The sequence below is a fragment of the Orcinus orca genome, chromosome 18, assembly GCF_937001465.1.
Source record: "Orcinus orca chromosome 18, mOrcOrc1.1, whole genome shotgun sequence".
In the NCBI taxonomy this organism is placed as follows: domain Eukaryota; kingdom Metazoa; phylum Chordata; class Mammalia; order Artiodactyla; family Delphinidae; genus Orcinus; species Orcinus orca.
Genome location: NC_064576.1, coordinates 65,422,693 through 65,445,171, shown reverse-complemented (window position 1 = coordinate 65,445,171; position 22,479 = coordinate 65,422,693). Strand labels below are relative to the sequence as shown.

The 22,479-nt window shown below is 38.1% G+C and overlaps 1 protein-coding gene and 1 long non-coding RNA gene across 3 annotated transcripts in view; one reads left to right on the top strand and one right to left on the bottom strand.

Moving 5' to 3' along the window:
• TRPC4 (transient receptor potential cation channel subfamily C member 4) overlaps positions 1 to 22,479 on the bottom strand; it is a 161,996-nt gene that overhangs the window by 51,185 nt on the left and 88,332 nt on the right. For both annotated transcript variants that reach the window (XM_049701357.1, XM_033410077.2), the window contains exon 4: positions 619 to 955. In XM_049701357.1, the coding sequence (XP_049557314.1) occupies positions 619 to 955 (337 nt within the window). The remainder of the gene's footprint in view (positions 1 to 618; positions 956 to 22,479) is intronic.
• Positions 1,772 to 22,038, top strand: LOC117197611 (uncharacterized). The gene is made up of 5 exons (XR_004478314.2): positions 1,772 to 1,960; positions 2,380 to 2,522; positions 6,321 to 6,534; positions 12,913 to 13,044; positions 17,487 to 22,038. It is a non-coding gene; the product is annotated as an uncharacterized LOC117197611 (long non-coding RNA).

The following is a 22,479-nucleotide window of genomic DNA, read 5'->3' as shown; positions in this document are numbered from 1 at the left end:
ACAAGGTTTTTACCAGCTACTCTGAGGTTTTCTACCTTACCATGATTTGCTGAAGATCTAAAACAAAATTTTTTTCTATGAAAAGAACAGAGAGAGATGGAGGATGTCCTACTGTTTAATTTCCTATTATTTTGCTTTACTATATAGTTTCAAAGATAAACTTAAATGAATTGATTTTAAAAAAATGGTTAGTTATTTTATGTACAGAATCACTAATTCTGCAGAGTAATTTGTACTTTTAGAAGGTGTATCTGTTAAGAAAATTAAAAAGATTATTTACATATGGCTAATGAGACATGTTGAAAGGCTTCAGAAGACAAACATACTAAAAAAAAAAAAAAAACCAAAACCCAGAAAATCATTCACGGGACCTGAAGTCATGAAAGTCTGGAATTCTAAAACCTAAAGTTAACGTTTTGTAGGCTGCATTTGGGGGCAGGTCCACCGCAGTCTGTGAAGTATTTATTTAGCTTTGAGGATTAAGACTTGGAGCTACAATGGTCAGAACCTGTTTTAAACATTCCTATGTCCCCAACTTTAATGAATATTCTTTTCTGAGCAACAAAATTCCATGGCAGCAACACGTTTGGATTATATTTTCTATAGTATCACATTTACCCAGGACCCATGGTAATATCATCCACTCGACGATGGTTGGTGGTGGACCTTGCCTGTTCAAGTCTGACCTGTCGATGTGCTGAGAGGCAAGCAGCAGCAGGAACAAAAAAGTCAAATAGGATGCTGTGTGGCAGATGAACTTGATAAATGGCTTTCGGATGAACAGTCCAAGGGGGCTTTTGGGAGCTATAAGGTAGCACACAGAGAAGACAGGAAAAAGAAGTCCTATTATGAAACACGTCACCATCTTCACGGCCCAGTGTCTTCTCCTCCAGCCGGGAAACTCATCGTACCAGCGAGATGCCAGCAGCTGTTGACAGTTGGGCTGAGCAACAAACTACAGGGAAAGGAAAGGAAAAGTGAGAGTCAGGGTTACACGCAGGGGCTCCAGCTCATCAACAGGAACACAGTGTTATCGTTCAAGTCACAAGTTCTGTTCAAACATAAAATAATTTTATGTTTACACCATCATAAAGTGCTTTAAGCCATTCTGTGAACAAAGCTTATTTATTGAACATTTTATACCCACAGCAAAGTGCTGAGTGCTTAGCCAGACACAACAGGGGTCAAAATACTATGGCTGTACCTTAGGAAGCAAAGATGGAGCTGAGGACTAAGAATATCCATAGGATGTATTGATAACTGAACAGAGCTGTGTACAAAGATATACACATATATGTGCATATATAAGAATTGTGATATATATATAGGTATATGACATGAAGTAAAAAATGGTACTAGTGGTTATTTCTTGGTTTAGTGGTTATTTTCTGGTTAGGACATTATACTTTTTTCCCATTTTTATACTTGATGTATTTTTAATATTTTCTATAATAATCACATCAGAAAAAGTTAATATATTTTTAATAGGGTTGAGGCAATAAGAAAGTCATAACTGAAAGCATATTACATTACCAGGATGTAAATCATCATAGCTGAATTTGGTGGAAATAAAGCAAATACCTTACCTAAGTATAATCAATTACCACATACAAAACATTTCACAAACATGACAACATTTTTATCCTGCCAACATGTTTGAGATGTAGCATAGATCTTACTCTATTTTAAGGACGAAGATGGGGGGCGTATATGACGGCTATAAATTTATTCAAGAAGATTACGTATATAGTAAATGATGAAATGTATGGCTATCTGGTCCAAGATTCTTTTTTTTCTGTACATGATCGTTCTCATTGACACTGACAGCTAAGCATTATATAAATTCAGAGGGAGTTTTCTCTTCCAGATGGAATGGTCCAAAAATGCTTCCCAGTGGGTCTGCACTCTGAAAGTGGAGATTTGTATAAGCAGAGAAGAGAGGGGAAGGCACGGCATGCAGGTGAGGAAGTGTGGAGTGTGTTTAAGGGATGCCCTATGGACACTTTGGACTGTAGTAGAAGCTTTAGTCCCTTGTTAAGGGACTCAAGAAAGTTCTGTTGGCATCAAAAATAGACCCACCCTAGAAGCAAACTGAACACCTGGGCCTTTCATGGGACTCTCCCTGCCCCAATATTTCCTATTTTTCTTCTTCAGTCTTAGACTTTATGGATCTCCTTTAGGAGACCCTTACTTGACCCTTACTCTTTTCTGATGGGTACACAGAAAGTGGCTTGATGATCATAAACAAAAAGCTGTTTGAAAGTGAAAGGAGAGACAGGTGATTGATTAAAAGAGCAGTTCAATAGTTGAGGTGTGCAATCATATGGGCTGGATGTCAAATGAGTTCTCATGCAACTGTTTCTCTTCATTTTGTCTTAGATATTGTGTTCATCAAAAGATATAGTGGGCAAAGCCACATGTATAAATGGAATTAAATGTATAATAATAGGTTCAGCAAGTACAGCTAAAACAAGATAAAACTGCATTTCTTCAAGACTGGGATGATGGGGCTCTCCTATTTTGTAAGTAATTTATGAAAGTAAGCTTCAAGCTCCATAGTTAGTAAAGTTAAATTTTATAATCCAAAGAAGAGCTTTTCTTGACACATTCCTTGCCTGTTATTTTGGTCAGAGTCAAGTGTTTGAAAGTCACAATAGAGCTTTTGATGATATATCTGTAGAGTACTGGGAAAGAGTGATACAGGTCATTAACAAGTTCTGTTCTCTTAGTTTCCCTCACACCCACCCAAAACACACACATAATCCTTCACGTCAGCATTTTATACACAAAGCATAGTCTACCATCTTTTTGCTATTTTCTCATATAAAATATGTTCTACAGTTTTCTTCATTAGAATTTAGCACAAAGACCATAATAGAAGGGAATTAATGAAACCTATGAAAAATGCAAGATATAATGAACAGTTACTATAATCTCAGTAATTCTCACAGATTGAAGAAACACTATAAGGGACTAAGCGTGAACAACACATCTGACACATGCAGAAAAAAGTAAAAGAAAGGTATGTACTTTGTTCAACACGGTCTGGGTGAATTCTAGGACTAACATACTCTGCCCTTCTTAGCCCAAATCTCATTAGAGCATGAGACACCCCAGGGCAATTGAGCAAATAACTTTATTGGGAGCACTTAAGGTTTGCTTGGAAAAATATTTCCGTTGCCTAATACACAAATATAGACCGTGTTAACTTACCTAGAAGAAGCAAATCATTTAATCCTCATAGAACACCTGCCATGCCAAGCACTCGGTTAGCCTTAATTTTTACTAACACTTTTTCTTAAAAGATCTTTTTCTTTAATTATTGGAAAGTATATATCTGTGCTTAGTAAACGAACAGTGTGCACAATTTTTTACCAAACACAGACACAGTGAGGTTTACGTAGAGGTAAAGAATAGAGGCAGGATACTATAAGAGCAGGAGTGGGGGAGTGGGTGTGTTTAATACACAAGTTTCCCCAAATGTAGATATTATTTGGCTACAAAATTGTTCTAATCTTAGAATTGAAACAACCGCAAATGTATTCCTAAGAATCACTATAGATCTAAATATTCTCACAATGGTTTTACATCCTTCTTCTTCTACACCTGTTTGCTGCATGTCTGCACCAGCATTCTCCAAATTGTAGCCCATTCATTAATAAATATTTCCATGAAAAAAGCAGTTACCAAGTTAAAGATTAAAAAAATTAAAATTTTATATTACAAAAATTTTCACGGTGTTTAACTGTTAAAGTAGATTAAAACACTTCATTTCTCTCATGTGTCCCTTCCTTCCTTCTTTCCTCCTGTTCTTTGTTTCCTTCCTAGATGCTTCCTTCTTTGTACTTTGCTTTTTCTTTGTCCCTCCTCTTCCTGTCTTTCTTTCCTTCTCCCTGCCTCCTCGTCTCTTGGTTTCCTTGGATTATTTATAGAGACTACTCAGCTGTACGCCAACCTCCTTTGAAGGACCCCCTCAGAGGGGGCCACCCTATCTCTGTGACACTTGCCATTGGTCCATTCCAGCAAAGCCCTCTTCAGGTGGGCCCTCACATTGCCTGCTGGGAGCCTAGAGGTCGCGCCTCCTCTGACCCATCTTTCTACTGCACAGGGAGTCATGGGACCCACCATCTTCTATACCATCCCAGGACTGCGGGAGGTGGGGTTTCTTTGAAACACACCGTGTTACAGCCCCTTCCCTCTCTGCACTTGTTGGCCGATTCCTAAACAATTCCTGACATCACATTAAAATTCATATTAAAACATTATAAACATTCAAATTCACATTTGTGCCATGAAACTAGAAAGGACACTCTAAAAAAAGAAAGATTTCCTCTCTTTCAATAACCTTTAAAACATTTTTAAAAACCTAATCTCATGATTATTTATGAAACTGTTAGTCATGGAATTTTAAATACTGAAGAAACTGTGAAGATTACTGAATCTAATCTCATTTTTACAAATAAAGTGAATTCCAGTACCAATGATTTAAAAACAACTACTCAAAGTACTAAAACACCCCAAACCTAAAGAAAACAAAACATGATGAAGAGAAAGGAGATAAAGCTGAAAAGTGAAAACAAACAAACAAAAAACAAACCCAAACAACCAAGAAACCTCACTGCTACGTGGTGAGGAATTAAAATATTAATTGGATATGGACAAAATAAGATGAAGAGAATTCAAAAATTAATGGAGCTCTGATAATTAAAATAACTATGGATTCGATTTCCTATTTGATTTTTCTTCATCTTTTTAGTTTTTCAATATATTTTTCTAGCTTAAAATTTTGTATCCAAGGTTCAGACTGTGGCCATATTCTCTAAACGAGCAGAATCTAGATTCTGGAAACAACCAACCTGGCACCTTAGTGCATCTTGACTAAGTCAGATAGTTACATGGGAGTTTCTATTGGCTGTTGGACGATTATAAAGAGAGTTGAAACTTTTGGGTTGAATGAATTAAAGTGATCTAGGTAAGGGCTTAAAAAGGACTGCAGATTCATATACATGCCAGTTTCCCCTGGGTCTTACTATTTACTCCTTAGAATTTCAAAAATAATCTATTTCCTTTGGAGTTTTATTTCCTCTGCCCAAGAATGTTTTTTGACAACTCATTTTGTAATGTGGATAACAAGGCTTAAGAATGATTTGTAGGCAGAAGAGCTTCAGGGAAATTACTTTGTCCATAACTGAAAACCCTTTTTTCTTCTACTTCTACCCTTAAATCCCTTCATAGCTGCCAATGGCCTTTAACTGTCTGGGCCTTTCTCTGTTTCCTAGAGATAGCTCTAGTTGTGTTCCTAATTAAAACAGTTCTCCAGTCTCCTTGAGCATGGTCATACTGCATAACTAATCACTCACCTACTTCATTATTCAAAGCATCATTTTCATCCGGTGCTCCTTAGTTTGATTAAGACAATAGTATTGTGCATCATCTGTGAGTGGGGCATTGGCTAGATAAGCAGGGAGAGGACCGAGATCTGTAAGAACCAGATATATCTGTCTTCTAGGATCTCAAAATCTGTGGCAGACTGATAATGTGACTGAGTAAATTAAATACAGAGCATTACGTGACTTGTTAGAAAAGAGGTAGAATGTGTAGGAGAAATTATGCCCAATAGGAAATAATTAGGGAAGATTGAAGAAAGGAAGCAGAATTTTCTAGTTAAGCCTGAGATAACAAGTAGAATTTTGACAGGCACAGCTTGGTAGGTGGATGTGTTTTAATTCAGATTTAGAGAATATCATGTTAAAAACTTGAGGATAGAGATAAGCAAGTTCAGATGAGCAACCCCTTGTTCTAGAATGTTACATTCAATGGTGAATATGCTAGAGATGCAGTATAAAGGGATACTGCGGCCATATATCGGGATACAGATAAAAATGTTTACTGGCAATTTCTCAAGTCTAAGTCCTTGCTGCTCAGTGGAGGCCGAGGCTGGCAATACCGAGAGACAACTGTACAATCACTTATAGTCTTATACACAAATATATAATATTTATTCACTTTCATTGAATTACAGAGTATTGCACTTATGCCAACTTTAATATATTTACATATTTTATAACCTAATTTTAATGAATATAATGTCACAGATGGGAGATTAGTTTAAAAAGATTTCTATAAGAAACTTACACTGAGAAGATAATAATAATTTAGGCATAGGGAATCCAATAAAATAGCTAGTTGACTAATTGAGTTTTTATCAGTGTCATTAAAAAGTTAATGAAGATTTAATCATATCTGAGATGACATTGGCTAAGAAGCCTGAGATCAGTCAAGAAGACTGCTTGATAAACTTTAGGTTCTTTCCTCCACAGGATATTGGCCTACAATTCCCCTGGCTCTGTCAAGTCAAAGAATCTCCCATCCAGTCATCAAATCACATGATTATTTTCCTTGGACAGGCATGTGAAGTTCAGATTTGCAGATTGGAATTCAAGGAATAACTCAAAGCATATCACTAGGGCACCACTTCTGATGTCTACATATCCAGAAGGGAAGATGACAACTAAACTCCATTTGACAGTGCTGGTGAGGCGGGGGCAGGATTAAACTTCTTAAATCATTTCTGGGCCTAAATTCAAAATTGGTTTGGCAACTGAGCTGGGATGATGAGTGGGCAATAACGGGAAGCAGAAAATGCAGAGACAAAGGAAATATGGTGGGAGGTGAAAAACCCAACATTGAATACATTAAACTATTGAACTTGGCAAACAAACAAAATGAGATTTTGGTAGTGGGAAGGCAGAGTCAATAGATACTGTTAGTTCCTTGAAAATCACAAAGGGCAGCAGTTGGTAGAAATTCCACGTCTCTTCACCAATAACTCTTCAGGGTGCACATGAAGAATTGTTTTAAACTATCATGGAAAAGAGATGAAAAACTGCCAGTCATTTCTAAGTGGCTACCTAGATGCTTTCTTAAAAATGAAGAGAGATGTGGAGGCAGACAATTATACAGTGTTTTTTTTTAACATCTTTATTGGAGTATAATTGCTTTACATTGTTGTGTTAGTTTCTGCTTTATAACAAAGTGAATCAGCCATACATATACATACATCCCCATATCACCTCCCTCTTGCATCCACCCTCCCTATCCCACCCCTCTAGGTGGTAACAAAGCACTGAGCTGATCTCCCTGTGCTATGTGGCTGCTTCCCACTAGCTATCTATTTTACATTTGGTAGTGTATATATGCCAGTGCTACTCTCTCACTTTGTCCCTGCTTACCCTTCCCCTCCCTGTGTCCTCAAGTCCATTCTCTTTTGAAGGAACCACCATTTGACTGTGGAATCATGTAGGTGAGTAATAGGTGAGAATGGTAGATGGAAAACAGAGGACAGCCTGTTCCTGGTCCCGGCCAGCCCTCAATGGGCTGGTTTTCCAGTCTCTGACGACAGTTACTGCAAGAAGAGTGGCAGTTCAGAAAGCGTGGTCCCCTCTCAGTCTCCTGGAGGGAAGCCTACTGAGGACCAAACTCTGCTCTGTTATCTGCCATTAGGACAAGTACCCAAGAGAAACAAGAGGCACTACAGGAATGAATACCAGCTGCTCTTTTGAGATGAAAGGATACAGTCACTCTTCTTTCCCCTTTTCTATCCCTTTTCACATAATTTCAAGACCAACTATTTCTGAGAAAATTTAAAAAATAGACTAACCATGATATGTGTGGATAAGAATTTGGAGAAAATGGAACTTTCATACATCAGCCATCAAAATGTAAATGGTTGGACTTCCCTGGTGGCGCAGTGGTTAAGAATCCGCCTGCCAATGCAGGGGACATGGGTTCGAGCCCTGGTCGGGGAAGATCCCACCTGCTGTGGAGCCACGAAGCCCGTGAGCCACAACTACTGAGCTGGCGTGCCACAACTCCTGAAGCCCGCGAGCCTAGAGCCTGTGCTCTGCAACAAGAGAAGCCACCGCAATGAGAAGCCCACGCACTGCAAAGAAGAGTAGCCCCTGCTCACCACAACTAGAGGAAAGCCTGCGCGCAGCAACGAAGACCCAACGCAGCCAAAAATAAACAAACAAGCAAGCAAATAAATAAATAATTTTAAAAATGTAAATGGTCAACAACTTTGGAAAACAGTTTGCAGGATTTAAAAAAAAAACTTACACTTACCATATGATGGGCTTATTCCAATTCCAGGCATTTCTCCAAAAGAAAAGAAGGCATATTGCCATACAAATAGTCGCATACAAGTGTCATAGTAGCTTTGTTTTTAATAGCTAAAAACAAGAATAATTCAAATTTCCATCCACCAGTGAATGGATAAACAAAATGTGGTATATCCAGGATGTAACGTACAACACGATAAATATAATTCACATGGCTGCACGTTATATATGACCATGGTTAAGAGAGTAAATCCTAAGAGTTCTCATCACAAAAATCTTTTTCTATCTCTCTAATTTGGTATTAATAGGAGATGATGGAAGCTTGCTAAACGTATTGTGATCATCATTTCATGATGTACGTAAGTCAAATTATTATGCTATGCACCTTAAATGTATACAGTGCTGTATGCCAATTATATCTCAATAAAACTGGAAGATACAAACATGGTATATCCATGCTATGGAGGATTATTCAGCAATGAGAAGGAAGGAACTATTGATGTTCACACATGGTTGAATCTCAAAATAATTATGCTGAATGCAAGAAGCTGGAGGCCAAAAGAGAATATGCTGTATGATTCCAGTGACAGAAGGCAGATCAGCAATTGCCTGAGAAGGGGTGAGGGGGTGTGCAGAGAAAGATCACAGAAGGGCAAAAGGAAACTTACGGGGGTGACAGACACGTTTACTATTTTAATTGCGGTGTTTTCACAGCTGTACACATATTATAAAAAACTTGACACAGTATTCACTTTAAATACGTGCAATTTATTGTGTGTCAATGTTACCTCAATAAAGTGGTTCAAAAATGGCTGCCCCTATTTTGCTGGTGCCAGAAAGCACATTCAGAATGATCTACCTCCAATCTGTTACCAATCTTACCAAGTCGGCTTCTTTCTCTTGGATTCGTCTCATTTTAATTTCAATTCCACTACCATGAGATATTATCATAACATCAGATATCATTATTTCAGGCTTAAACTAGGAGGAAAAAAAAAGGTCTACTTTCTGCCAAAGCCTATTAGCCTCTGAGTTCTTTCTCTAACTAACCTATGTACCATACCGCTGAGATGAAGGGCCTTGCAAACTGCAAATTTAACTGTCTCTTTCTCAACTAAAAGTCTGTACTGTCATCTCATAGTCTCCAGGAAAAAGTCCCCAGTTTATGTAAGGCATACCAGGCCCTGAGCTCCTTTACCATAAGACTCCTTTCCTCCACCCTTGCATATTTATACTACAGACACACAAACCCTTCAGGGTGCTCTGACCATGTCTGGACCTTTCTTACTGTTGTAGGGCTGCATGTGCGGATACTTTTGCCTGGAATCATCCATCTCCTATTTTCTCAGAGTAAATTCCTGAGTCTTCCAACTCAGCTTCTATTCATCTGATCACTCTTACAGTCAACTGTTCTTTTTCTCGGTACTGATATTGTCCCTTGAACATACACCTACAGTTGCACTTCTTCCCCTTATCTCCTGCATTTTAATCATGGGTTGGAGTGAGCTATTTGAGAAGGGTCTGCCATTTTTCATCACTTGATCCTTCGCACCAGTGCCTGGCCCTGAGATGTCAATGGATGTTTACTCAATTGAATTAATTGCTGAACATAGCTCAGGGCTTATGAATCCATTTAATTAGGCACTAACCACTCCTGTAAGTTCCACGGAAAAGCCTGGTTGACATTGTTACCCTCAACAATAAGAAGGGCACTTTATATTCTTGTGCTTATTTCCAGAAAATACATTAGCTGCCTCTCTTTCTTCTGAATATAATGTTAATTAGTCCAGGCAGCTTCCTAGGAAAGCCATGGTGTTGCTTGAGTATAGGATGAGAAGGCTGCCTCAGTCTAGGTTAGAGGTCAGTTCTTAGAAAATCTATTGAAAATCAAGTTGTTCTTGGAAAGTACATCTTTACAAGGAGTCCAGAGGCAGAGTATTTCAAGAAGTTTCCAAGGAAATATATTTCAGAGAAATGTAGTTCAATTCCATGAGAATCAGTGAAAGAGGGACGAGAACTTGAAGTGGCGAACATGGTCTTCAGGACTCTGTGATCCTCTTAACAGTGTTTTAAAAAAGATAATAATGGGATTCTTTTCTCTACCCTGCTCTTTTGTGCAATCAGAGGCATGCAGGTCTGATGTGTCTGATGAAAAATGTAAGAAAAAAAAGATAAACCAACCTCAAGGAACTCATTTCCTTGACTACAAAACCATTGGTGATGTCCAAACATTGGGAAGAAGTAGCAATGCTGGACTTCTATGCAAAAAAAACACTGATGTTAAAAATGCATACGGGGGCTTCCCTGGTGGCACAGTGGTTGAGAGTCCGCCTGCCGATACAGGGGACACGGGTTCATGCCCCGGTCCGGGAAGATCCCACATGCTGCGGAGCGGCTGGGCCCGTGAGCCATGGCCGCTGAGCCTGCGCGTCCGGAGCCTGTGCTCCGCAATGGGAGAGGCCACAACAGTGGCCTGCGTACCGCAAAAAAAAAAGATGCATACGTACAAACTACAAATTTTTAAAAATCATTTTTAGTCTCTATATGGAGGATATTTACTGTTCACTACTCACAGAGAATTGAAACACTTTAAAAGTAGATTTAAAGTTTTATTCTCCTATGTCCTGAACATATATCAGACAACATCTATGGATAGGTTAAAGCAAATTGTGTATTTTGACTTGGAATTCTCCATACCCACTATCATTCTGTTCCACAAGGTAATTATATCCCCAAACTTCGTTTCATCAAGTTGTTAAGCTTCTGTAATACAATCTGTTTGTAAATTAGGGATTGCCTCTAAAAGATTTTCAGTAGTTATCTTTAAATATGACAAGATGTGAACATTTCCTACGCCTGCACCAGTATCCATTCCAACCTTCCCCCACTGCCCCATCCCACCACCCATGCTACCACAATGCGATTCAAGTGGGCCTACGATGGTCATCCAATAACTCTTGTCCTCCTGCTAACCTGGGATGCCCCAAATTGCATACCTCCTTTCCTAGCAGCAGAACCAAGACTGTCCCTCTAGTTCTATTTTTATTTATATATTCATAGCTATACTTAACTAGAAAGGGCCTGATTATGAGATGAAAAGAATTCATACAAATTGGCAGCGAATTGCATTCACCTTAATCTTTCATTTGCATTTAAGAAATAATAAAAGATAGTGAATGACAGAAATTTAGGTCCCAGAACTGAAGGAACCTTGCCTTTCTGGCCTGGGTTCTTCCCACCACGTGTCTTTGGTCTGAATCTTCTGACCTAACTGACCCTGGAGAGGAAGGGCAAGCAGTAAGCATGTCTTCAACCTTCAATGCTGGCGCCCTCTCTATCCTACAGTAGGGATTAGATTTCTTGGTTCAAACAGAGGACAAGCTTCCAAACTTGTTAGTAAATAGAGTTACAATCTCAGCAAAAATAAAGATAAAGATAATTACACAGAATGCCTCTTGTTGTTGTTGTTGTTTTTTTGGTACCTAGACTTTCAGTCAAAAGAAATGAAAGCTATGAGGAGGTTTACAAATGCTCAAGAATTTCTTGCTAAATTCTTCCCTAGAGGTGGAAAGTCCATTTGATGGCAAGCAGAACCTATCTGCTTCATGTCATCTAGACATATTATTGCCAGCTCTGAGTAACTATTTAACCGCCTCCGAACGTTTATAATGCAATTTCTGGTGCATCATGCATATGAGGAAGGTAGTCAAAATGTTTACTTACATTTCTGTCAGGATAATTTTACTTTACCTAAAACATTGTTAAAAGCTGAAGACGGTTTGAATTCTTTTTCCTTTTACTAAATTCAGTAAGACCACGATACATATTCTGGACATTTCTGTAGGCACCTCATTCCCTAATCCCAAAAGAATTCAAAATCACAATAGGAATTCAAGAAGGGAATATTTTCATACCTATTCCCAGAATTTAAGAACAGTGAGTAAGGCTCTACAAAACATAATATTTAAATAAGACCTAATTTTCAGTACATCATTTAGTTAGTTAGTTGAAAGTTAAAGTCCCCAAAAGTGACAAAGAAACTTCATTTTTCTCTCTCCATATAAATAAATGGCATCCAAGTAATCTCGGCCTTCTCAGTACACTGAAGATAGGTTTCTTATTTAGCAAAGCGCTAGAAAAACTTTTATGACCTAATTTCTTGGGATCGACATAGTCTCACTCTTTCATCTTCAGCATGATAATCTTCTGTTGTGTCTGTACAATTTACGAGTCTGCCCAGAGAAGGAAATGTCCTTCTCCAACTGGAGCGAAGTCCAAGGCAAAATTTTCCACCCCAGGACACTGTGGAGGCAGAAAACACCGGGCAGGGAATAATGGGGAGTCTCTTTTGAGACCGTTTTCCACAGTGTCACTGCAGTCTTGGCCTCAAAAGGTGGCTAGATGTTTAAACATCGAGAATATTTTTGAGTTGGAGATCTGGAACATTCACTCATTATCTAAGAGGTGATAACATCTTCTGGTACTAAATGCCAGTGTCCAGACACTGCCCAATACCCAGATTTGAAAGGAATTCAGAACATCACAAGGATCTGCCAATTACATTAGAGAGATGTCAAATACAAAAAGTAAATAAAGAAATAATCCCCCCCAAAAAAACAGATAGGCTTATCCTTGTGAAGAGTATGGAATTAATATTTAACAATAATATTATTGATAATAATCACTGTAGAATTACTATATAAGTGACAAAGGCAAAACTGTATACGTGAAGCAACTGAAGAGTGAAAAATTACATCCTCTTTCATCATTCACTTTTCCTCCTTTCACATAGATACTCAAGCTCCGGAAATCCTCTGTCCCAAACGCAACATCCTCCTTCAACCACTGCAATCACCACCCTGTCGTCTTCTTCTCTGGCCAGGATTCATTCTGAGAAAGCAGTCCAGGATCACCCTTCATAGTGGTGGGCTTTCTATATATATTTTTATATCAGTGTCAACTATAATACCTAATATAGTTAACTCCTTACATCCAATAGAAATTGGTATATTTATCTCTGTATACCTCCATACCAACTTGATACTATTTATTTCTGTATCTATAATGCTTTGCAGACTTTCTGGTACCAAGATGATTCTTGAGACATAGTTTTAGAATGAATGAGTAAATATATGAATGGCAACAGTAGAAAGATTGACTTTATCCACTGCTTTCAAAATTGTGTCTAGGTTATTTTATGGCTTTCATGCTGCTGTGTAGCATGGAAGGAGAGGCTGAGTCTAAACATATGGCTGAAGGCTAAAGAAAAAAGGGCAAACAATACAACCTTCCTTCTAAAGGAAGTCAAAGTCTATAGCACAGTATGTAACTGACTTTTCTACTCTGTCCTAAGAATTAGGAAGAAAATTATTTTCTCAGTAAATAAAAATGATCATGATATATGGAAAAGGAACGACTTACTTTAATTCTGTTACAAACTAATTACCGATTTCTAACTCTTGCTGGATTATGAGATTTCTACTCTCCTGGTTTATGTAAACATTGAGATAAGACACTGATCCCCGGCTCATGCATAAGACTTGTGCCTAAGTGTTGATTGTGACTGTATTTTAATAGGCAGTGCTTGAAGAATAAAGTTAATCAAAAAATGCACAAAACTTTTCTTTTTTGGCTACTGTTTGAGTTTTAGAAGGAGCTTCTTATTTAAGTTTTTCAGATTTTGAGAAGATAAGTACTACCCCTACCACCAAGAAAAAAGTAGTTTATAAAATTTTCTCCTTCTGGGCTTCCCTGGTGGCGCAGTGGTTGCGAGTCCGCCTGCCGATGCAGAGGACACGGGTTCGTGCCCCGGTCCGGGAAGATCCCACATGCCGCGGAGCAGCTAGGCCCGTGAGCCATGGCCGTTGAGCCTGCACGTTCGGAGCCTGTGCTCCGCAACAGGAGAGGCCACAACAGTGAGAGGCCCACATACTGCCAAAAAAAAAAAAATTTCTCCTTAATTTTCAACTATAGTAGAATTAATTTGATAGCTTTGGTGTGAAAACTATTTGTTTTTGCATCAAAGAGAAGGATACGCTTAGAAATATAAATACCAGATGATTATTTCCTAGCAAAATATACTATTCGGGGGCTTCCCTGGTGGCGCAGTGGTTGAGAGTCTGCCTGCCGATGCGGGGGACACGGGTTCGTGCCCTAGTCTGGGAAGATCCCACATGCCGCGCAGAGCGGCTGGGCCCGTGAGCCATGGCCGCTGAGCCTGCACGTCCGGAGCCTGTGCTCCGCAACAGGAGAGGCCACAACAGTGAGAGGCCCGCGTACCACAAAAAAAAATATATATATATATATACTATTCGATGTATACATTCTGCTTATCAGTCATGTTAGTTGTCCCATCTCCTGTTAGAAAAATCTTCAGCTGATGAGTAGCCTTCTTTATAGGGCTTGAAATCTGGGATGCATCTGACACTTGGATCCTACTTCAGTTTGGACAAACTACATTTCAGGTGCTTAACTGCCTCATGTAGCTAGTGGCTACGTACTGACAACAGAGGTCTAGTTTTTTCAAATTATAGACTAACAGATAGCTTTTGAAATTAAAAAAAAAAAAAAACAGAGGATCACTGAGTACTGAATGCAGAGAGCAGTAATTTTGTTGTTTCAGCAGCTCTTAATAAAAAGTCTATTCTAGAAGACAGTGACTGTACCTATTTCCCTGACAGACCTTCTCTCCAAAGGGCGACAAGCAGGTAGTCAACTGTATTTAATGATTTCTGCACATCTTCTCCCCCATCCCCCAGTGCCATGTGGTGCAGAGGATTTGCACTCCTCTCTCCTCTGTATAGTGTCTGTTCCTCGCAGTGCTAAAAAGGAATTGAATGATGCGGCTCAGTAAGATTTCAGAGTGGAGCACCCAGTCACAGACCTCTGTTCTGAGGATATACTTTGGAGGCAGACAACCCCGCCTAGGCAACAAGATGGCCTGACGGCTCCCACTCATTTCTCAGGGGCACCCGATCAATAAGCAATCCACTGGTGTTAGTTGTTCCTATTTGAACATGTAAATAACACTGGGGTAGTCCAGCCTATCAGTCAGTGCCATCTTTGAAACGTCACATTTTTTATCAGGAAATCAGATTACTTTCCTCCTTGCTGAGATTATCTTTACGAGCATGGGTGGGCTGCTCAGTTTTGATTTGGGAGCACTTCCTCACTGGGTCGGCCTGGGAGAGGTCCTGCCAAAGGGACATTTGGAGACCCTAAGGGCCCTGGAGGAGGTAAGTCTAGAGATGGGTGACAGGCCAAAATGGATAAGATAGGGGCAAATTAACAGACATCTCAAATGTCCGGGATCTTATAACTGTAAATACCTGGCTTATTATTTATCTGCTTTTATTTCTCAAAGGAGAAAGAAATATGTGAGGTTTGTTTTGTAACATTTATGAGGCACAAGATTGAAAAAGTTGGATAAAAAGGAAATACACCGGTTCACATACACACACTCTGTGTCAGACATACCAAGATTTGTCTTTCTTAGAAAGTTAAGTGGAAGGTACTTCAAAAATCATCAGGCCTCACCTCTTGGCTTTACAACCAGGAAACTGAGGTCCAGGGAGGTCAGATGAATTTTCCAGAGCCACAAAACTAGTTAATGGCAGAGGCAAAGGTAGTTCCCTATCAGGTGTGGTGCTGACTGGAATGCAGGGTGAGGGGCAGTAGCTCAGGATTCAAGTCAACCCCCGAATGAAGTCAAAGTTGCAGATCTATAATCCCAGCTCAGTAGTTATAGACTTTGGATAGCGGCAGTGAGATGGTAGCGATCTACCATCACCTTCTGCCATTTTGCATTCTTCTATGTAGACAATGAAAGATATCAAGTCAATAATAGTGGTTTAAGCAAGTTCTAAAAATTGAATGAAATAAAACTAAGCGTTCGGTTCCAAAGTACCGGCTTTGTGGTCAAGAGGGCTTTTCATTTCTTTTTCTTAATCTTCTGAGTCCCTGGGATTGTTGCAGATGCCGTTTCTCATGCTCTAGATAACTAATAACCTTGAAAGATAAAACATAATCCCTCCAAAGAGAAATGAGTATTTCCACTGCCTAGCCTCTTAAATCTTACTTGATGTTTTCTAAATGGAACTAAAAGAATTTCTCAAAGTTAAAGGATTGAGGGAGAAGAGTCATTTTATGTGGGATGAGATGTAGTAGTTTGGATGTATATGATCAGGGGGAATAAGAGAAGAGAAGCCAGACAGAAGAAAAAAAAATCCTTGGGTGCTTTGTTTTGTAGTTTAGCTATTCTCAAACTTTCCAGACAGGGCAGAAATTCTAGAAGGTCAAGGAGAGCAATCACTTATTGATCCTAAGGGTAAAAGGGGTAACTTTCTCTGCTAAATGAGAGATGTGCTCAGGAAGATGAGAAGATGAATGCAGTAACCAAGCAGTGACCACATTTAATAAGAATCTGTGCATCCCTCACTTCAATTTCAACACTTACATAGGAAGCGTCTGGGTTCATCCCTATGCATCCTTTTCCCTAGCTCCAAGGATTCAAGCAATCACTGAGAAGTACGATTGTTTTCCCTACGTGTCTATTTCTCGCTCTCTCCTCTTACCACTTAGCCCAAGCTACCATCATGTCTTATCTGAAACACTTCAGTTATTTTCCCCACTCTATTCTAAACACGGCACCTAAAGAGATCTTTTCAAATCACATTTAATCATGCCACTTCCCTGCTTAAAGCCTTTTAAAAACTTCTTGCCGCTTTTAAGATGAAAACACGTCCTTAACGAGGATATGGCTGTTCAGGTTGCTGCCCCACCACTCCACAGGGCTTTGCAAACCGCTCGCCCTATGGTTGTCTGTGCTCCGGTCCCTCTGGTGTCTCCATCCCCACAGAATTGTCCCAGATGATGCTTGCTTGGTCTGCAATGCTATCCATACCCCCAACCCCTGCCCACCCCACACCTGTACTTCTTTATCTCCCATTTCTCATTCAGTCTGTCTGGAACATCTAGACTAGTTCAGACTGCCTGCTGGTGTGGTTATATACCCGCCAATATGCTCCTTCATTATACTTTTCAAAGACTGCCCTCATACACTTATTTGGGTAATTCTTTTTCATATTATTCTCTTCCACTAGACTACTGGGTATGTAAGGGCCAGAACTATACATGTCATACTCACCTCTGCATTTCCGATGCCTAACAATGCCTGGCCTGTGTAGGTGCACCAATAGTGTTTGTTTAGTGGATGATAAATAACTACATGTATACATGCATAAATACATGAATGAAAGCAATGTGATTCTTATCTCTCCTCCCCTAAAATAGTTCTCAGTGTCCTAATGAATTTACAGGAGTCTCACGGCCTGAACATGGAAGCTCTTGTCTATGCTTAACTTTCAGATTTGTCCACCATCTTCCTGGGACCTACACCTGAATATGGCTGGATGGTATAGTGTGAGCCACCTGACGTCAAAGCTGAGAGAGACATGCCATTTGCAGACTAGACATGCATATCACCGGTGCCAATGTATAGACCTATAAGGAAACCAACAAGGTAAATCCTTTTAGCTAGGGTTGAATAAGGAGCAAATGAATACAGAAATCTTTTGTTTCATAGATAATAATAATGTGGTACTATATTAAGTGTGTAGGCTCCAGAACCAGAAAGACCTGTCTTTAAAATGAAGATTATACAAATAGCGGCCATGTTTTTTGAAGAATAAAATGAAACAGAGTCTAAGAAGTGCTTATCATAGTACCAGGTGCAAAAATATGATTACTTCTTTCCTTTCTCTTGTCTTCCCTTACACATGTCTGCATTGAGGCATTACACAGCTCAAAGCAATTTACAAGTATTTCTGTATTCACTTGCAACTCTGCAAAGAGAGCAGTGGGTTTACTAAATTGGATCATGTGTTACTTACTCCAGGCATTGCATTTGACCTTATAATAAATTATTATTCACTGGATCATAACATCATAGGCAGTTTTGACACAAAAAACTCCTGAGAAATCTGCTGATTGAAATGTGATCTTGGTAATTATTCAGAATTGGCAAATATGAGAAACTGTCTATCTTTCTTCTCCTATAACTGTATATGGAGGTTTGACAGTGGCCGGAATTGAATTGTTGACTAGGAACTATCCTTGCCAGCCTATGAACGACACAGCAAATGACTCAGAGGAACTGTGGGAATGTGCCTCGGCGTCCCGACCCTTCTCAGGAGCCAAGGTCAAGCCCTAGGCTTCCTATTAATTTTTTACATATAGGCTTATGGCGTGTTCTTAAGAACTTCTAGACTTGATAAACCTTTGTTGGAATTAAACATATTGTTTTTATATGTTTGTGTGTATTTTTAAGATTAAGAAGAACATGAAAACATTTTTTCTCTTTTAGCTGCAAATCAAAAGCAGAGAACAAATACTATGAAAAACAAATTTTAATTTTTTTTTCCAAGAGAAAGTACCTTCTGTGTTTGCTGTGACTTCTTGTATAGTCTCCTAGATGAGGCAATTGCTTGGGCTATCACTTTACCCTAAAGGTCTATGGAGAGTTTACATATTAAAAAAATATAAGAATTACAAGTAGGAAGATGAACAAGTTCATTAAAGAGTGGGTACTTCCTGATATGGGAGAAAAAGAACTGGAAAGAAGTTAAATTGGTGAATGTATTTGATTATGTTAGTAGTTTTCCTAAGGAGTGTAGAGATACATTTCTATGTTACTACTAAAAATTCCTAGCAAAGCCTCTAAGTTACTCAATTTAAACTAAATTTTCAATTAAACTTTGAATCCTAAAATTACAAATCCATTCTCTTCAAGCTATTCATTTAAATGTATACTTCTACTTCATACCAGCATTCTTCAAGCAAGGATCTCTTTACCATACACTTGCCAACAAGGAATAGTTCGTGAACCATGCTTACAGTTCACTGGCTTTGAGTTTCTAGCCAAGTTTTATATAAGAAAACTTCAAAACTGATTTATTCTTTTTCAAAATAAAGTTGAACTCTGAACCTATATAGCATGTTTAAAAAGTGATTGATATGAACTCTGAATCTATCTAGCATATCCAGGAAGTAGTTAATACTGTGTGTATGTGGTGGGACGTGTGTGTGGGGTTTACCCTGAGGACTTTAAAGACATTACTGGTGAAATATAAACTTTGATTCTTAAATATTTTTGACATGAAAAGTCAGATAAACAGATCTTAAAAAAAACAGTCTCTCTACTTAAGAGCTATTTTTAATTGTTACACATCTCAACAAGCATGCTATTTTTAAACTAGGAAGCTGGAAAAAAATTATTTTTAAATTGTCCTCTGTGAGTTTATTTTCCTCATAGCTGTTTCTCACATCTAAGTTTTGTGGGGTTTTTTAAAAATTATTTTTAGGTTCATATAGAAGACTACAGTAAGAGAGAATGGTAAAATATAGACTGAATAGACAGAATTTATGTTTATACACAGATGTACACTTTAACTCTGACATGGTGATGTATGGTAATGGTAAAATAATACATATAGGTGGGAAAAAATCAGAACTAGGCTGCTCAGTAGATAAAAGCTTATTTCTATGACAATATTTCATATTCACCATGTTTTTCAGGGAGCTATAAGAGAGAGACATAGGTTCCGGAACAATTTTCAAAATTGTTAATAGAATTTCATCCTCATCAGTGAATTACCATAATTTAGAGATTTAAGACAGTTTATACTGGAGTCTTTCACAAAAAAATGAACAGCTAATAGATGAAAGTGTCAGAAAATAGTTTTAGAACAGAGTACTACTTCTGTTTTACAAAGTATTTAAATATTTATTTTAAATACTATTGGTTCATTACTATTACGTTAAAAGATGGTAAAATAGTTCAGATTTAAGATGTTTCCCATCATAATGAAATATAAAGCAGTGTCACTAATATAAAGGCTCACAAAGGCTTAAAGAAAGGGTTTCTAAACATATGATCAGTTGTCTTAAAAAATATGGCTAACATCTTGTATTTTGTTGGTATTCTTTTTTTCTGAGTTATTGTTTTCCAATAACATCATTGCAATAAGAGAAAGAATAATGGGAAAGCAAATAATACATTCATTCAGATTAATTCAACAAATATGTTTAGCCATCTATCAGAATCTAGGTTGTATTCTAAACTCTAAGATTTTGCAATGAACACAAATGAAAAACGGTCTTGGTGTAGTTTCCTTTCTGTCAGAGGAAATAGGCAACAAAACAAACAAAAAAAATGACACATAATACAGAAGTATGTGATATAGTTAATAAAATAGTAAGAACTTGGTTTTCAAACTCAGAGAGCACTGTAAAGATTTTGGCTATATTCAGAGTGAAATTTGAGAGCCACTGGCAAGTTTTAGACAGAGAACAGTGAGCAATGAAATTCCATGTCTGATGCTTCAGTTCAGAGGCAGGGACAGATCCGAGAGATATTATGAAGAAAAATTCAACAAAAGTTGCTTATTGGACATGAGGCATAATGGAGAGAAAACACTCATGTTTGTTATATTGATATTTATGAGTTAGTGTAGGTTGCATTTAGGTAGCAATAAAGACTTAATTTTAGAAATTAACATTATAGTTGACATTATAGATGTTGTGAGTATGTTGGAACAGGGATGGAAAATATATTTTATCTCGCATGCCAACACAAGTTTATTAGTAACGGGGGCCTGGAACATATACTGAGCAGGAGTCTGAGACTAAATTAGAATTCAGAGGAAACATGTATCTTGTCCAATATCCCTAATAGCCATGGGTGAGTTTAAGTTCTGGTATGGCTGAAAATTTTCCTTATATACTGTTGTGAGCTAACCTGTGTTCAAGATGCTTAAGATTCATATGTTAAAATCCTAAACTGCAGTGACTCAAAATATGACTGTTTGGAGATAGTGTTTTCAAAGAAGTAATAAAGTTAAATGAGGTAAGAGGGGAGACCATGTGAAGACAGAGAGAGAAGACAGTCATCTACAAGCCAAGGAGAGAGGTCTCAAAAACACCCCAGTTTTGTTGACAGTTTGATCTCGGACTTCTAGCCTCCAGAGTTTGTGAGAAAATTAAGTTGTTTTTACCATCTGTAGTACATTGTTATGGCAGCCCTAGCAGACTAATACATAGACCAACCCTCTTGAAAATGAACTATAACTTTTATAAAATACCATGAAAAACTAGCCTACAGTTCTGAAAAATGAAAAAAAAATACAGACAGATTCTGGAAGAGTCAAAACTTGGAAGAAAGGACCAGGAAAGTGAAGTGGGTCTATCTGTCTATCATCTATCTATCTATCATCTATCTATCATATATTTATCACCACTGTGGTATAATATGGAGTGGCAAAGACTTTGAACAAATCTGAATTATTCTAGCCTGAAGAAATAGATGACAGTGTCTAGGGCAACCAGAGCTGATGGAAATTGAAGAGCAAATTCCAGAAAGGAGAGAACCAGGGATTAGGATTCCTAAATTCTGTGTAGAACCCTGAACTATGCATGTGTAGGGCAGACTGCAGACTGCCTCACTAAAGTGGCTGGACGAAGAACTGACATAAGATTTAAGGAAATTGGTTTCTAAATTTAAAAAAAACAGTTAAATGATCATAACAGAATCTAGAGTCTTCACAATACAACTTTCACAATATCCAGGATACAGTGCAAGATTTCTCCATATAAAAAGAACCAAGGAAGTGTGACCCATTCTCAAGAGAAAAGACCATCAGTGAAGGCTGACCCCTGGATAATTCACAGGGCAAACTAGCAGACAAGGACTTTAGAGCACCTATTGTTAATCTGCTCCAGAAGGCAAAGAAATATATGGTCAAAATAAATAAAAACATAAATCTCAGCAGAGAAAGAGAAACTATATAAAAGCCAAGTGGAAAGCCTAGAGCTGAAAAATAAAATATCTAAAATTTAAAAATATTACTGAATGGACATTACAGTAAAATGGAGATGACAGAGGAAAGAGTAAGTCAATGTGATGAAAGATCAATAGAAATTATCCCATCTGAAGAAAAAAAAAGAAAAAAAATGAAAGGAATGAATACAACCTCAAGAATCTGTGGAACAATATCAAAAGGTATCATTGAAGCCTCAGAAGAATAAGAGAAAGAGGATGAGTCAGCAAAAGGATATTTGAAGATAACAGCCTACATTTTCCCCAAATTGGTGAAGGAAATCAATTTACAGATTTAAGAAGCTCAGAAAACCTCAAACAGGATAAAAATGGAGAAAACCATGCTAGGGTACATGATATTCAAATTTCTAAAAAGTAAAGAATAATAAGGCAATCTTAAAAGTTGCCTGAAAACAAAGGCACATTACACAGAGGGAAACAGCAATTAAAATTATTGCCGCCTTTTCATCAGAAATTATGGAGGCC